The following is an 18,093-nucleotide window of genomic DNA, read 5'->3' as shown; positions in this document are numbered from 1 at the left end:
TGTTCTTCTTAGGATTATTATTAGGGCCCAAGCACTGAAAGAGCAGAAGCCCTATTGTTCTTCTAAGGATTATTATTATTTTGATTATTATAATTTTTTTCAAGGTATCGGGGGCTTTTGGGGCACTTAACATGCTCAAAAGCTCATTCAATTTTACACACGCATCGTCGGCCATTAGGGCTTGGCAGAAGTTCATACGTTGGCGTGTAGAGGGGGCTCTATAGCGCAACCTAGAAGATGGGCATGTTCGGGGGGCTCTGTAGCACATCCCTTTTGAGCTACAGTCACCAAACTTTGTACGTATATAGATCTCATCAAGCCGGACAACTGTCGCGCAGACAGTCATAAGCTCCGCCCAACAGGAAGTCGACCATTTTGGATTGTTTGAAAAATGCATGCTCTGGAATTTGAAATACTCCTCCTAGGGGATTCATGTTACATGTACCAAATGTGGGCGACATCATGCCAAGACACTGATGATGCTAAATTGCGAACGGATTTTTGATATATCGAATTGTGTTGCCATGGCAATGCGGTAAAATAATGTCAAAAAATGGGAAAAAGGAAGTGACTCATATCTGTGTGTATTGTGTGATTTACATCTAAATTTAGCCAAATGTTTAGCCTTGCAGGCTGATTACATTGATGTGGCTATTGTGGGTCACGGTCATAGCACCACCAACTGGTGGAAGGAAGTGTGGCACTTTCTACAGACTTTGAAATGTCCCTCTTCTGTTTACCTGAATTGCTTAAATTTTTTTTAGAATAATTTAAAGACAGTGCAGTTTTAAAATTCTGAATGGATTCTTGATATCTTACATGGTGTTGCCATGGCAACACATTAAATGTCATTAATCCTTTTCATGTATGTTCACAAGTTTTTGAGGTACTTGGCATGCTTGAATTTTCATGATATTTTGCACATACATCAGCATTGTCAGCCATTAGGCCTGGGAAAAAGTTAACACATGGGCATGGTTGGGGAGCTCTGTAGTGCCACCTTTTGACAGAAGTGGTGGGGTCAGTTTCTTCTATGGTCACCAAACTTACTACATATATTGTTCTCATGAAGCCAAACAACTTTCAAAAATACAGTCATTAGCTCCACCCAATAGGAATTCGGCCATTTTGGATTGAATGTGCATTTATTTTTAATTTCAGGCCCTGAACTTTTGAATACACCTCCTAGGGGATTCATGTGACTGTTACCAAATTTAAGCAACCTTATGCCAAGACATTGAAGATGCTAAACTGCAAACAGATTTTTGATATATCAAACGGTGTTGCCATGGCGAGGCAAAAATGTGAAACAGGAAGTTTCTTATATCTTCTGTGTGCATTGAATGATTTTGATGAAAATTCAGTGTTTGGTAATGGGGGCTAATCACATTTATGTGGCTATTATGGGTCACGGTCATAGCGCCACCATAGCAGGAAGTAAGGCAATTTTTAACAGACTTTGAAATAGCCCTCTTATGTTTACATTAATTGCTTCAAAATTGTTTAGAATAATGTCAAATGCCAAATGCGTGTCCACCTTGCATTGTTTTCCCGAAAGCAACGGCATGGAAATGGACTCATGGTGCTTGGGCCCATCATCACTGCTTGCAACTATATTTATATTTGGTCCCCCCATAATCCTAATTTACCCAAATTTTCTGAACCTCATGTTATTCCAAACTTTTGTGACTTTCTGTCTTCCATGGAACACAAATGGAGATGTTAAAAAGAATGTTAGCCTCAGTCAGCAATCACTTTCATTGCATCTTTTTGCCATACAATGAAAGTGAATGGTGAATGAGGTAAACATTCTGCTAAAAATCTCCTTTTTGTGTACCACTGATGTATCATGGTATCTTTGTAGGCAGCATAATTAAGTTGCCTACCTTTTGGAACAACTTTCGCAATGGGAGCGCCTTAACATTCAGCCTCCTTTGGCAGCTCACTGGGTTTTGGAACAGGGCAGCTGAATGCCATGTTTTCCCTGTAAGAATACAATCCGGATTGCTACCGAATATTAAAAGCACTTCTCACCTCTTCCATGCCACCGCAAACATTGTGAATGCCAGTGTTTAGACAGCACTGATGCTTTTTTTTTAAATTTCTGCAGCTTTTAGAAGCTGGATGAAAGCTCTCAACTGGCCTTTCAAGAATGCAAAGAGAGTCTCGCTTTCTCACCAGCCACTCGCTCCATCTCTGTCACCCCTGCCCTGCAGCACAAAACCGCCACGTTGCCATGGTAGTGGCCATATTGTGTAAAAAGTATAGAACTATCATGTCACCGGATTCTAGGTGAAAAAAAATAAAATATTTTAGGTTGTAATTTTGTCTCGCCTTGGGTTTGTGAGAACTGAAAGAGTAAATAAAAGACAACATGCATGGATCAAGAAAATGTGTTGTACTTGGTATATACCATTTATTCATGCTCACATAATCCTTTGTAGTACATGCAATATTTGAAATGGAAAGATCTTGTTTTAACCATCACTGTTTTTCCTTTTGAAGCCATTCGTACATATTTAAAAAATGATAGTGTTCTACAAAAACACTTCAGCAAAGCAAAAAGTAGAAAATAAATAATTTAGAAATGTGCTTCCCTTGGGCAGATCTCATTATGGTCTAATTTTTAAACTCACTTAAAGCTTCTGACACTTAATACCTAAATATTGTTGTTTTGTGTGACCAGAGGTTAATAATTGATTCTATCATTTCCGTTAACTAATTGTTTCTCACCTAGCACACAGCTAGAAGTTAACTGAAATTTCATATCCTCAAGAAAATCAATGATATACCATTTCACAAGAATATCACATTTCTAGCCAGGCAGAGATATGTTCCCAAGGTTTAAAGTTTCAGAAAATATACAAATGATCAGTTGAATTTTAATTGAAATTTCATATCCTCAAAAAAATCAATTATATACCATTTCACAAGAATGTCACATTTCAAGCCAGGCAGAGATATGTTCCCAAGGTTTGAAGTTTCAGAAATACACAAATGATCAGTTGAATGAAGCAAATTAACAAAAGTGAAATCAAATATTTAATAAGTGAATAAAATAAGTTAATAAGCATGTTGTTGAATAAAGTATTTAAGATGTGTGTACCTGTAGATCTCAAAAGGCCTAGTTTGTGCTTAATGTGTGACAACACAGTCTCATGGCAATTGGTACTAATTCGTGCGAGATGGTGAAATCGTCATATGAAAACTACCGGCTTTTACACCAACCTATCACATATGCTTACCTCTTCTCCTTCTAAACCCTGATATTTCCTTTCTTCCATGGTACACAAATTTTCCCATTACAAACATGGTTGCACTACAGTGCTTACACTTTATGGTTAGATTTAGGTATGGGGTTTGGGTTAGGAGTTAAGATTAGTAAAAAGCTCACGATTGCGCATTAAAAACCTGAAACTAAATCTCACAAACGTATGCTCAAAACATTTATGTTTCTCTTTCTTCTGTGCTTTTTTTGATGCTTAGGGTGTGTGTAAGGTGTCACAATTTATTTTTAGGTTGCCTCAAAATTTCTCTAACACAGACCAAAGAAAAGTTGTATGGGTTGTACGAGTTTGTAATTGTGATTCTCCAAATCATATGAATGAGTATGACTTTTCATGAGATCGAGTTGCATATCACGCCACACCTTCTTTGGCAGCACATTAATAGTGGTATAATAAAGTTTTTTTATTTAATGCTAATTAAATTTGTTTGAGATATAACACTTAAAAAAATAATGTATTCCATTTAAAAACAAAAGTGAGCAATCATTGAGTTTGCTTAATAAACATGCAAAATCCTTATGAGAAATCAAAATAGCAGCAAATGAGACCATCCTTTGCATATAGTAAGAGCATAGAGCTATAAAATTAACGTGAATAGCATAGCTCGGATAATTTGGTTTTGGGGGAATCTGATAAAAAATGTTTGAGTTGCATTGAAATCTATGACTTTTGATTGCAGACTTTGGTATCTCAGCAAATCGTATCACAGTTTAAAAATATTGTTGCAAGATCTTCTGAAACTCATAATCAAAAGTCTGAATTTGTTGTCCATTTATTCTCATTACTATTTAGGAGAAAGAGCCGAGATGTTAAAGATGTTTCATTTGTGATTTTTCACTTCTTTGGGTAGTTGTACTCACTATGCTGAAACATCTTCATATTAAGGGTCATTATGGGTTGCACAAATGTTTAATTGTATTGTATCAGGGCACTGTGTATGTCTAAGTCATATTCAAGTATATCTGCAATGCCCTTGCTTTGTGTCTCGGCAAACAGGTGGTGTACTGGGAAGACGACACCAAGCCGGATACAGTGGGTAAAGTGAGGATCACTGGAAACTACACTGCAGTGAACGTTAGCAACCTACAGGGGAACACACAATATTATATGGCAGTGTGTGCCTTTAATACTGCAGGAACCGGCCCTCAGTCTGTGCCTGTTAATGTTACAACCAAAAAACCACGTGAGTTCTCTGACCAGAACAGTTTTCAAAGAACAGTCTTGGTCCCACTTTATATTTGGTGTCCTTAACTACCATATACTAACATTAAAATACATAGAAAGCAATGCATTTATTGTGTAACTACATGTTGTTAGGGATAGAGTTTAGGGTAAGGGTTGGGGTAAGGTTAGGTTTAGGGGTATGGTTAAAAGTGTAATTACAGATGTAATAAAACGCAGATACTTTAAATGTAAGTACAATGAAACAACACGTATGTACATAACAAGTACATTTTATCAAATTCTAAAGTACGTAGTAGTTAAAGACACCTAATATAAAGTGGGTCCACAGGCTTTGATAGCATACATACTTAGCCAAAATGTCTGTTTTTAGTTTTTGAATGCAAGTTTTTGAAAGTTTGCTCATCTACAGTATGTTGTTGCTTGTTAGATGTTACAATGACATATAGCAGATGTTTTTGTTACATTTAAAGATGTATATAAATTCTCATATGGAACAGTTCGCCCAAAATGAAAGTTCTGTCATCATTTACTCATGCTCATATTCCAAATTCACATTATATTTTTATTCCATGAAACACAAAAGGAGATGTAACCGCAGCTCTTTTCCATAAAAAAACAAAAAACAAAAAAACAAAAGCGAAGGGGATGCATGCAATCAAGCTCCAAATATGACAAAAAAGTACCATAAAAGAAGCCCATTTACCTTTTGTGCTATATTCCAAGTCTTCTGTAGCTATTCAATAACTGTGTGAGAAACAGTATGACATTTTAGTCGCTAATCACTGAAAATCTCACTTTAGTTCTTAAATCTCATTCGTTTTTGTGTATATTTAAATATGGTTTGTGATGCCAGGTTTGATGTCAGTGATGCCAAAAGGTAGTTCACTAGTTCTCACATATCTCATAACCAAACAGGAGTTTTAATACGAATATGCTTGAGTAAGAATATGTTTGAATTATGCAAAAGTGCTAATAAAATTTTATAATACAATTTATGGCTTTCACAGACTTCGAAGCAAGCTATTACTGTACAATTTTGTTTGCTTACTGATTTTTTAGAGAACGGACAAATATACTAGAATATTTCAACAGTGACATCAATGTTATACATACAGTTTTGGTGCACATTGAGAATCTTTTTATTTTTCTCTCTTTTCCTGGCTGTCTCATACACAAATAAAACTCAGCGCCTGGGCAGCCTCCTCAGAATGTAGAGTGGAATCTGATCGGCTCTCAGCTCATTCTGCAGTGGGATCCAGTCATAGCCCTTGAAACAGAATCTGAGGTCACTGGATACATAGTGAGTAATGTCTTTCTATTAGTTTGTACCTCATTCGAAGTAGAAAAAATACATTCAGAATTTTTAAATGGGTCATATCATAAGGAATCAAATTTCCCTTGATCATTTAAAGAAAATATAAATAAAATGTATGGTATCACCCCTTTAAAATTGGTTTGGATTTTCCTTGAAGGTAATTCATTGTTTCATTTTAGCTTGTAAGTAGTTACATTGTCACCATTTTATCTAAACAATGATAGCAGGAACTACAGTGCATATTTGTTTTAATATTGATTAGAAAAATAATAATTATGAATCATTGGGGTGTTGTAATTTAGCTGCAAAGATATGTCAGTTGTGCCCTAGAAACCATTACTTTGTGTGTTTTTACAGATAAAAGAGCACAGCATATGCTATTTCAGGTCTTGTCCCACCTCTCCATTAATTACATATGCATGCAATTAACAGCTCTTACAGTGCTAATTTCTCCACAAGGGAAAACAGTCATAGCGCTCAGGGGAAAAGCACTAGCCATTAGCATCCATAAATATTAGTTAAAGTAACAGGGCATCACCTGTGTTTAGCTCCTTTCATGGTTGTGTATATGTCACTCTCACATCATTAGTTGTGCTTGCCAAGGCAAACATCTCAATTATTACTATTGTATAAAGGGGTTAAGGATTTGAACAAACCTTTAACCCTATGTAATAAACATGCATCATTTGTACTACAGACATACCGTAAATGAAAGCTCATATTTTATTGGCTTGTTGAGAAGAGGTGTGCTGTTTCTTTTCAAAGTGTGTTTGCATGGCAGAAACTAGCAGGGTAAAAATCCCAAAAATACATGTATTGAAGGTGGGATCTAAGCAATTTCTAGGGACCAGATCTAAGCAATTTCTAGGGACCAGAATGTCAGTGAGATTTGGAGTGGGCTTTTTTTTTTTTACTTGAGCCAGTATGCAACCACCTAGCAACCATATAGCAACATGCTAATAACACTAAGAACACATTAGCAACTGGTTAGCAACCATTCAAAATATCCTAACAGCTGCATAACATCATGATAAAAACTACTCAGAACACCCTAGCAGCTGCATAGCAACACGCTAAAAAACACTAAGAACACCTTATTAAACGGTTAACCATGAGTATCTTAGCAACAGCATAAAATATGCTAAAAATCACTCAGAACACCTTAGGAACTGGTTAGCAGCCACCTAGAACATTCTAGCAACTGCATAACAACATGCTAAAAACCACTCAGAACACCCTAGCAACCGCAAAGCAATGCACCAAAAACCACTCGGAAGATCCAAGCAACCAGTTAGCTACCACTGAAATCATCCTAACAACTGCATAACAACATGATATATATATTTAAAAAAAAAAAAAAAAAAACTAAGAACATCCTAGCAACCGCAAAGCAATGCACTAAAAACCACTCTGAAGATCCCAGTAAACAGGTAGCAACCACCAAAAACATCCTAACAACTGCATAAGAACATGCTAAAAACCACCTAGAACACCCTAGCAACCGCAAAACAATGCACTTAAAACCACTCCGAAGATCCAAGCAACAAGTTAGCAACCACGAAAACGTACTAGCAACTGCATAACAACATGCTAAAAACAAATAGGAACATCCTAGCAACTGCAAACACCCAGATCATCCTAGAAACTGCATAACAACATGTTAAAAAAAAAAAAAAACAACAAAAAAAACAGAACATACTAGCAAGCGCTACAACATGCTACAAATACTCAGAACACCTTAGCAACTGCATAGCAATATTTTAAAAACACTCAGAACACTTTAGCAACTGGTTAGCAACAGCATCATAGCAACTGCATAACATGCTAAAAAAACACTTAGAACCCTCTAACTGCATAGCAACTCACTGAAAAACACTCTCAGAAGATCCTAGCAATCAGTCATAAGTCTCCAAAGAAAATCCTAACAACTGCCTAACAACATAATAAAAACTTCTCAGAACACCATAGCAACCACATAGCAGCTCCCTAAAAACCCCTCAGAACACCTTAGCAACCAGTTTAGCAATCACCCAGAACATCCTTGCTACCGAATAACAACATGCTAAAAACCACCCAGAACATCTTAGCAAGCAGAAATCAACATGCTAAAAACACTCAGAACACCCTAGCAACCGCATGCCAATGTATTAAACCTGCATCATTTGTACTACAGACATAAATGAAAGTTTTGTATTGGCTTGTTTAGAAGAGGTGTGCTGTTTCTTTTCAAAGTGTACTTGCATGGCAGAAACTGGTGGAAACAAAAATCCCATACAGATATATATTGAAGGAGGGATCTGAGCAATATCTAGGGACCTGAATGTCAGTGAGACTTGGGGTGGGCTTTTTTTTATTTTTTTATTAAGCCAGTAAGCAACAACCTAGCTACTACTCTGAACACCACAGCAACCATATAACAATATGCTAAAAAAAAAAAAAACACTATAACATATTAGAAACTGGTTAGCAACCATCCAGAATATCCTAGCAACTGCATAACAACATGATAAAAACTACTCAGAACACCATAGCAAACGCATAGTAATGCGCTAAAAACCCATCAGAACACCTTACCAACCAGATAACATCCAAGAATATCCTAGCAACAGCATAAAATGTGCTAAAATAATTCCCTTGAACACCCTAGAACTGCAAAGCAATGCATAAAAAAACCATTCCAAAGATCCAAGCAACCAGTTAGCAACCACTGAAAACATCCTAACAACTGCATAACAACATGATAAAAACTACTCAGTACATCCTAGCCACTGCATTGAAACACTCATAACACCTTACCAACCAGTTGGCAACAAAGAAGATCCTAGCAACAGCATAAAACATGCTAAAATCACTCAGAACACCTTAGCAACTGGTTAGCAACCACCTAGAACACTCTTGCAACTACATAACAACATAATAAAAACGACTTAGAACACTCAAGCAATGGTATAGCAGTGCCCTAAAAACATCTCAGAACACCTTAGCAACCAGTTTAGCAATCACCCAGAACATCCTAGCAACCGCATAACAACATGCTAAAAAACACCCCAAACATCTTAGCAAGCAGAAAACAACATGCTAAAAAAAAAACACTCAGAACACCTTAGCAACCGCATAGCAATGTGTTAAAAAAACACTTATAACAAACACCATGGAAACTGGTTAGAAACCATCCAGGACATCCCAGCAACCACATAACAACATGCTAAAAATCACTCAGAACACCTTAGCAACTGCATAGCAATGCCCTGGCAACCACCCATAACACCACTTAATGGGCAAACACCACTCACATTTCTTCAGAAAATACAAAAATCTACTTCAGTTTTAAATTATTTGGATTATAAATATTTAATTAATGGTGTGCCACCATTTGCAGGTTCTGTACCGAAGACACGGCAATAATGACATGTACTCTGTCATCACTAACAAAACCACAGTAGAGTTGACCCTCAACCCGCACGACAACTACGTCATTCAGATCAAGACCCTTAGTGAGGGGGGGCTGGGCGAAGGAAGTGAGCCCATCCACATCCACCAACTCAGTAAGTCTGCTATTTCCTTTTGCCTTATATTCCGTTTTCCACAAGCTCTTAATGGAGTTTCATTCAGTTTGCTTAAATATTTTTGTCCGTTATCAGACCTTTTACGAAATGCGCGTTCCTCCACCATCTATCTCTGTCACTTGTTTATTCGTTGTTGACTGTGGAGCCCAAGCAGCATATAAAGTAGTGAAAATCAGTGTACCCCACCCCCAACCATCCCACTCTCTCAGTTGGACAGCAATCAAAATTTTCTCAACTCCTAACACCCCCTCCCCCCACCCCCTTCTTACAGAGATCTGCTTTCAGATGTGACAAGCCTTATCATCGTGGGATTCTTTCCTCTTGAAAGCTATTAATAATGTAGATCGTGGAGCGGACCTGATACACAATTGTGCTTTGATTTACAATGAGTCTAAAAATTCAGACTTATTTGAAATGTAAATAATGATTCTGTCCTCCACTGATTTTTGTACAAAATGTACAACAATAGAGATTATAGTTGCATACAGCAAGAGTATGGAGCTATAAAATGAATGTGGATAACATCACTAAAATAATTTGGTCTTGGGGGAATTTGATAAGAATTTTTTGAGTTTATATTGAAACATATCCCTTGTTCCAAACCCTTACAACTTTCTTTCATCTGTGGAACACAAAATGAAATGTTTGGCAGAATGTTAGTCTCAGTTACCATTCACTTTAATTGTATGCAATAAAGATGCAATGAAAATGAATGGTGACTGAAGCTAACATTCTTTTTAACATCTCCTTTTGCACAGAGGAAGACATTACTATTGATTTGGAAAAACAAGAGGGTGAGCAAATTACAGCAAAATTTTCTTCTTTTTTTGTGTGTGTGTGTTTGTGTCAAGTCATTTTTATTTGTATAGCGCTTTTCACAACACACATCGTTTCAAAATGTGTGAACAATCCCTGTAAGACGGATTATATAAAATTGTGGTTAAATTGTGGTTCCTAATATTTGTGTTTGCATTACAGGCATGGGTGCTCGAGGATCCAAAGCAGGAAGGCTTTGTGCACTCTCTTTTTCTCCTCTTCTCATCTGTGCTCTATCGACGCTCAGTGCCTCCTGATGTTTGACTCCCATGAGCATCAGACCCAGCCATACTCCCAAAAACATGTACACACTTTCTACTCTTCACATCCAAGGCTACTGTTTCCCAACAATCTGATCTGATGGTATTCCCCAACTACGGCAACATGTATGGTAGAGACGGATATTGAAATGTCACATGGGAACAAGGGTGAATTCCATTAGTAAACATGGCAGAGCCCTGGAAGAGTCATTAACATATTAAGGGTAATCTATGAATTGGCACACATGGTCTATAGAAACATAACAGTTTGACACAAGAAAAAAAAAAAAAAAAACATTAACTGTTTGTTCCTTGCATAGAATGTTTCTTTATTTAGAGTGCCAATGTGTGCATCATCCATCTTTTCCCTGATCTTTGAGAGAACAATTAATGCCTTAAATTCATGTATGCACCAAAGTAGATGACAATAGTTTTGCAGTTGAGCTGTACTCAAAAAGGACAAGGGCTAAGAAACCAGTGTTGGTGGAAGTTGCTCTTATATACTGATTTTGGATCCATTTGTGGCTTCCTTTGTCTTAAGTTCGAACTAAGTAGGGTCTGGGTTTATAAAGCTGAGCATAGATTTGTTCTAATGGGAATCCTCTGCCATTAGTTTGAAAATACGTGTCGCTGTACCGCCTCAGTTATGGAGCCGTCAACTCAAAGGCTTTTTCTCAGTCTCTTTGATGGGTATTAACATTTTGTTTGACGCTTTATACTGGTTAAATTATTGATGTGTTAAGCATTAGACACTGCACAATTAAGGCTTGCTTTTCCTGGGAGTATTTGCTCTACATGTCAACTGGCTGAACCAGTTTCACACTTCAATTTCCTTTGCTGTTGCCATTGTGCTGCACCATGCTAATCACAACCCATTTATGCATTTCGCCATTTAACAAATCGCCAAAAAGCATAAAAAAGATTTGAAACACTTAAAGGTTTCTGGCACCTAGAAAAGCAAGCTATATAAATGGCTCTCCACTGGATTTACAAACTATGCCCCACTCACTTCTGTTTGTATGTGTGTGTCTGTGTCAGTACACTGGCAAATTAACTTGCAAAATGTTTGACAGAACTAAGTGGCAAGATGTGAAACACTAGAACTGGGATGTATATTCATGTTTTATATCTCTAATGGCCTTGTAAAAGTTGAAAACACTGCAAACAAGTGCAAGGGTTAAAGCGGGATAGATATTATGAAGTCCCCAGAGATCCCTACCAGTCATTATTCAATTATTCAAGGTGTTTGCATGGTGGCTAATGCTCAGGGCTTGTTACCCAAAAGGTTGCTGGTTTTATCCCCATAAAGAGTGTGCCATGACCAATCACCATTGTGACCCTGAGCAAGACCCCCAAGTTGCTTCAGGGTTATTCTTCCTATTTTAAGTTCATGGCATTGGTCTATGGTGACATTGCATAAAAGTTGCAGAAACAAATTCCATTGCTTCTGGTCATGTAATAATAACAATTCTATTCAATATGAGAATAGAATTAGGGTGCTTGTGATGCAGAGACATTTTTGACTGCACATTTGGCTAATAGGAATGTGTAAGACGCATTTTGAGGGTGATGAAAGTAGTGGTCATCTGTTATGTGTATTTCCACGTCCAATGCAGACATTCTTTTACACAATCTTCACTCAAAATTCACTAAGGAATTTTGAAAACAGAAAGTGTTTATCATCTATTGACAAGTTCGGTCAATTTGGAACTACCAGTGTGTTGATCAGCCAAGTTTAAAGTGTTATTGCCCAATACGATAATCTCAAATATCGCCCGATTAATTGGCCTGGCGGATATATCGGTCTGTTACCTGTGGAAAGTGCCGGGTCAGTTTTGTCATCTATTGACAAGTTCTGTAGATTTGGAACTACCAAATCTTTTAACCAACCACTTGTACAGCATAATTGGCCAATGTTCTCAAATATCGGGCAATTATTTGGCTTGGCAGATATATCGGTTTGTCACAAATGAAAGGTGCCGGGTCAGTTTGAAATAAAGGTAATACAGTGAATTGGGTTTTCCAAAAGTGTAACTGGACCAGCCTCTCTGAAATTATCATTGGTCAACTGATGCCTACGTCAGAACGCGTTGTGGCAAAAAGTGACATTTTCTTAACTTAATGAAGTGTCACTTTCGCAAAACTTTGCATCTCCATTCAAATCAACTGGTTCACAGCATTCGCTGATGCGGTACAAACTCTAGTGTGCAGGCGCCTACAATTCACATTGTCATGATGCCCCAAATTTTATTCTGTGGCTCAAACAATATTGCTTTACCAATACATGAGAGACAGGTTGAAAATAACTTACATTTGTTACGTTAATGCACCTTGAATTCAAAATCTCTCATTTTTACCCTCAATGAGACTGAGGCACTTCAGTATAACCTTTATCGCTACATAATAGTGCCTTCTATGGACCTGTTTCTGGCTCTGTCTTGGCAGTATCAGGCTTTAGAGTCCATAATTTGCACTTCTCAAAGTCAGACGAAAGCACAAGGAAGTGAAGCAAGGTGACAACCTTGCTGCTAACTCTCTAGAACAGGTGCAGTGCAGCCCATAAAAGCATGTTAAAAAAAAAAGTTAGCGAGAGAGATAAAAAAAGAGGCTGCACAGCCCCAATCAGGACAGTCTATCTGTTCTCTTTCGAGCTTTCATAAAGGTCTGGGCACCTTGATTAGGCTGCAGTGGCCCAGTCAATGGGATATAGATTTTTCTGCTCTGTATTGCGGCTGTCACAATGCAGACTCTTGACTGAATAATGCCAGTGTTCCTGCCAGCCATCTTGCGTTAAGTTTGTGCTTTGAGTGTCTGAGATGTCCTTGGTCTCCTCCTCGCCTTCAGTGCTTGGATGGACTTTAATTCATTTTGGCAAACAAGGTTCAGAAAAGAAAAGAACGTTTCTTTAAAAAAAAAAAGTTAGATTTTCATACATTGTCAATTAAAGTGAAATAGAACTATATGCAGATGTGAGTTTTAGCATCATTGAAGTCAACATGAAATCAAAATTGATTTTATTTATTTTTTCTTAATAAGCATTCCTGGTGATATTGCAAACGATTCATCGTGTTCATACATTAAAAAAAAAAAAAAAAAAAAAAAAGCTTGTCTTCATAATCTTTCACCAAAATACTACAACTTGCTTCACCAATCCATATTTTCTTAACCTTTCACGATCCAATCAGTTCCAGTTGAATAAAGTCAAGTCCAACCCCACATTTTTTTTTAGATCCTGTTTCACTGAAAATATGTGACATTGTGATAGCCAAGTGGGTTGCAAATGCTGTTACATGTTGATTTTAAAGATATTGTTACAGGTCATTGTATTTTTTATTTATTTATTTTTTATGTTAAAGTGTATTTATAGTTCTGTAGTTCAGTTCATGCCTTTAAGATTACAAATTATTAGTAGTCCATCATTTGCCACATTGCTTTCTATGTACGATACATTTATTTTATTTTTTTTCAACCTAGGGAACAAAAATAGACATTTGCTATGTACTATGACTATTCCAGATTACAGAGGTTTACATGATTACAGAATTGGCACTGCTTATTAATCACACCCATTGTTACAAATAATATGTTTTCCAGAATGTTTTTTCCATTACCTGTTTTAAACACTTTCTAAACTCTTTTTTTGTTGTTGTTGTTCTAATGAGCCCCATCAACCCTCAGTTGCAGTATTTGCATAATGATGCATCTCTGAACAAATAATTGTTGTTTAATAGCAATGATTTCTTTTGTACTCTTAAAATTGTGCAGTCTAATTTCCCTGATTTTGTGTAAACAGTATAATCAGTAAATTTTGTTTCCCTTTTGGCAAATGTTGAAAATCTGAACTGTTAATGGCAGTGGCTACAATCCAATTATGTTTCTAAGTAATCTGAAATTAAAAATACCTTTGCCGGATGTAAATAGTGACTATATATTTTTAGAGTCAGGCAGCATTGGTATCCTGATGTTTTATAATCCTTATGGCCCTGGGAATTTAATACTGATGTATTAATGAATAATCTCTGTGAGATAATTTACATCGAACATGAAGTTTTCATATTGAAACGTAACCATTTTGACTTGTATAATAATCACACACACAAAAAAAACTGTGCATGTGTAAAAAATGTTTGGTGCATATGTGTTGAATTTTATAGTCCTGTTAAAAACATAATAAAAATGTCAAAAGCCTGAATTTGATCAGTCAAATCACCCATTTATTTATTATTATTATTATTATTATTATTACTATTTTTCATCTATATTCACCATATTACCAGGGTAGTACAGAGAAAGAGAAAAATAAGGTCATATGTAGCTTTTAAGCTGTAAATCTAATGCAAAATTAAGGTCAGTACTTTTCTGGGTGACCTCAAAGTGTTTGTACATTATGCCGACCCTTTATAATCTGTGGGATCTAAACGGGATCAAGCTTTGCTATGGCGGCTTGTAGAACAAAGTACTGTATCAGCATTTGATTTCTTATATTCATTTATAATGTCAAGAGTAGTTAAAGGGTTTAATAGTTCCTTTGAGAAGTGATATTAGTACTATTATCATAGTACTGGTGGTAATTTATTAGCTGGATGTGCTCATCTATATTTGAAGCAGCTCATGAGCTGATGTCTGAACTTTAACCTTCTTTGCACATAAAGGGAGTAACGCAAACTTATTTTCGCTCAGTTATCATCACTTTGTTTGTTATGCACAATGTATCATTACCCAAACAAGCCCATATTCAGATCAATGTGAAAAGGGCTGGGCTGGGTCATCTCCAAAACTGGATGTTTGAACTGGTGTGAACTGGTGTGTAATTAAAGGTTCAGTAGACCAGAATGTTTTCCTAATTAAGTATAAATGCCAAGCTCGTCAGGAAGAGGATGCCAGCTAGAGATTATATAAAGGAACAGCATGTTTTGAGGAAGACAGTGTCTCTCTTAATTGTAAATACATACTGAAGTGACACTTATACACATGTAAATTTGTGATTAGTCAAGACAGGCATTAATCAGAAAGTCATTCACATATGGATGAAAAATAATCAGTATTAATGAGTTTAAAAAATGACTGTAAAACATGAAACTCTCTAGAATGTGTACATCCTCTCACCCTACATTTTCTATATCATCTACCTAATGAATTAAACAAAAGGCAGTTGTTCTTTTAACTTAACACAGGCAGCACCTTAAAAAAGCTGTGTTCATGGCGCGAGGCGCTGAAATTCAGCAAGATGCATTGCAGTGGTCAAAGACTTCTGTATAGTGCATGTTTATACTGTATAGAAAAGCACATGCAAAAATGTGTACTGTGTGAAAAGCCCAAAGTTGCTTTGGATAAAGGCATCAGCCAAATGCATGAATCTAAATGAAACTAACTACATAATATGTGCAGCAAATTTCTGCAGCATAAGTGTTCATAACAAGCCAAAGTTTGGGTTAGACTAGAGAAAAATCACACTGAGCACACTTCATCATGCTGTTGTCAAAGTGAGTTGTTCAAATGTCCTAATTATCAAGATCATATCTCAATAGTTAGTCTCGAGCTGTCTGTCTCAGTGGGCAGATATATTCCCTCATTACCCTTTAAGGTCTTGATGCATCAACTCTGCTTGGGAATATAACTCCAACATATGATTCATGACAGATTCTATCATACATTGGCACAAGCTCAGTTTGATGCCAGTTCCTCATGGAAAAAAATCTGACATCTTGGCATCTTGAGAGCTGCTGTAGGGCTCTGCCAGGATGAGGGGCAACAATATTCATTAACATGGTCTGCTGGCACAGAAGTGCATCCTTTAAAGTAGACATATGAGTGTGGACATGGGGCAATGCTCCTCGTTATCATGGTGTGCTAGTTGATATCTGCCGTGAGGCACTCTTTAGTGTGTTTTAACGATTGTGGGAACTACAACTCTTATCACATGTACAGCTGCAGAATAGACTGGACACTGAAACAACCTGCTGTGGTAGGAATTAGTGTATCTGGCATATTTAATTTGACGCAAATGAAAATATTTATTTACTTAACTTTTATATTCAATATTTTCATTTCAAGAGCGATTTCATTTGAGTGATTTAATCTCAAAAGCGAGTTAATTTGCTGAGCGATCTCTCTGCAGGCTTTTTGGGATTGGTTTATATTTACTTTATTGTAATTGCTTAGATTCAGTTGAGAATTTATTTCTCTGCCTTGGTTTGTGCGACTTGATCGCAACTGTCTTTCCACTAGTTATTGATTACTAATTTTTCATTAGGATAACCATTCTCTCCAATGCAACCGGTACCCAAATGATCTATAATGATGGCAAACTCTTTCATGTCGATCATAGGTTTTGTTTTTTGCCCTCATTAAATATAATATTGATTTCACATTGTGCGTGTGTTAGTGATTCTAGCTGACATGAGGGAGGCAGTTTACCATATTGACAACAGTGTTGTAGGACTCCCCACTAGGATAATTATCTTGCAGATTGCCTCTCATCCTGATATGCTTTCTTGACAACATGCCGGCACCATTAAATCAAGAAGCAGAACAATTCTCTCACATGGAACCCATACTGACAATGATAAAAACTTGATATTGCTTTAGATCAGTTCTTACCAAAAGATAAAAATATTGCTTAGAGGTCGCTCTTTCAATGCTCAGGAGACACAAAAGAGATCCAAGTTAGTTTCATTTTACAGTAGTATGAACGACAGTATGAAAATAAAATAAAATATAAAATTCAATAAAAATCTTTAAAGCAATATTCTTGGTTCAATACCAGTTAAGCTCCATCAACAGCATTTGTGTCGTGTTTATGTGTTTTGTTCATGTTTTGTGTTCATGCCTTTTATTTTGAAAGTTTATTCCTGTTTCTTTTTCATGTCATGTGATCTATTCCATCATGTGATCCTCTCTTGTTGCATGTGTTTTGTTCTCATTGGTTTGTGTTCATTGTCACATTATCAGTCTTGTCATGTCATTGGTTCATGTTTTAGTATCTGGTTATCTTGTTATTAGTTCAGTCTCATCATTGGTTGTTTTTGTCATGTGGTTACCCATGTCCTTGTATTTAAACCCTCATGTTTGCCATTGTCCTTTGTCAGATATTGTTAATGTATTGTTGTTTGGTGTAATGTTGTTTAAGCTGAGTCACGTCAAGTTGTTTATTTTTGTTTTGTATTCACATTTTTGGATTTCACTCTTCATGTAAATAAACACTGCATTTGGGTTCTTCACTTCATCTGCCTATCATTGCCAGCTATGTTACAATTTGTGACATATTTATTACCACAAAAATAAATGTAGAAAAAGCCCTCCTATTCTTTAAAAATATATCTAAATATAATATTAAGAAGAAGAATTGAGGTTACAGGGAGGCACTTACAATGAAAGTGATTTTTGGTAGGCTTAAAGGCAGAAATGCGAAGCTAATAATTTTATAAAAGCACTTACATTAATTCTTCTGTTAAAACTTGTGTGTTATTTGAGCTCTACAGTTGTTTAAATACATTTTTGCAGGATTGCAGGGTTTACAGCATTACGTTGTCATGGCAACAACATTTTTTTTAATTATAAAACAATTTTATCACATTCAAATAATTTTAATACGCATATATATATATATATATATATATATATATATATATATATATATTTTTTTTTTTTTTTTTTTTTTAAAT

General features: G+C 36.3%; 1 protein-coding gene across 1 annotated transcript in view; it reads left to right on the top strand.

Annotated features, from left to right (window-relative positions):
- LOC127449335 (contactin-3-like) overlaps nucleotides 1-17,605 on the top strand; it is a 91,490-nt gene extending 73,885 nt beyond the window's left edge. The window contains exons 20-23 of the mRNA XM_051712691.1: nucleotides 4,284-4,470; nucleotides 5,660-5,772; nucleotides 9,167-9,332; nucleotides 10,332-17,605. Of these exons, the coding sequence (XP_051568651.1) occupies nucleotides 4,284-4,470; nucleotides 5,660-5,772; nucleotides 9,167-9,332; nucleotides 10,332-10,426 (561 nt within the window). The 3' untranslated portion in view covers nucleotides 10,427-17,605. The remainder of the gene's footprint in view (nucleotides 1-4,283; nucleotides 4,471-5,659; nucleotides 5,773-9,166; nucleotides 9,333-10,331) is intronic.
- The last annotated feature ends 488 nt before the right edge of the window (nucleotides 17,606-18,093 follow it).

The sequence above is a fragment of the Myxocyprinus asiaticus genome, chromosome 12 (assembly GCF_019703515.2).
Source record: "Myxocyprinus asiaticus isolate MX2 ecotype Aquarium Trade chromosome 12, UBuf_Myxa_2, whole genome shotgun sequence".
Classification (NCBI taxonomy): domain Eukaryota; kingdom Metazoa; phylum Chordata; class Actinopteri; order Cypriniformes; family Catostomidae; genus Myxocyprinus; species Myxocyprinus asiaticus.
This window is presented reverse-complemented; position numbering and strand designations above follow the sequence as displayed.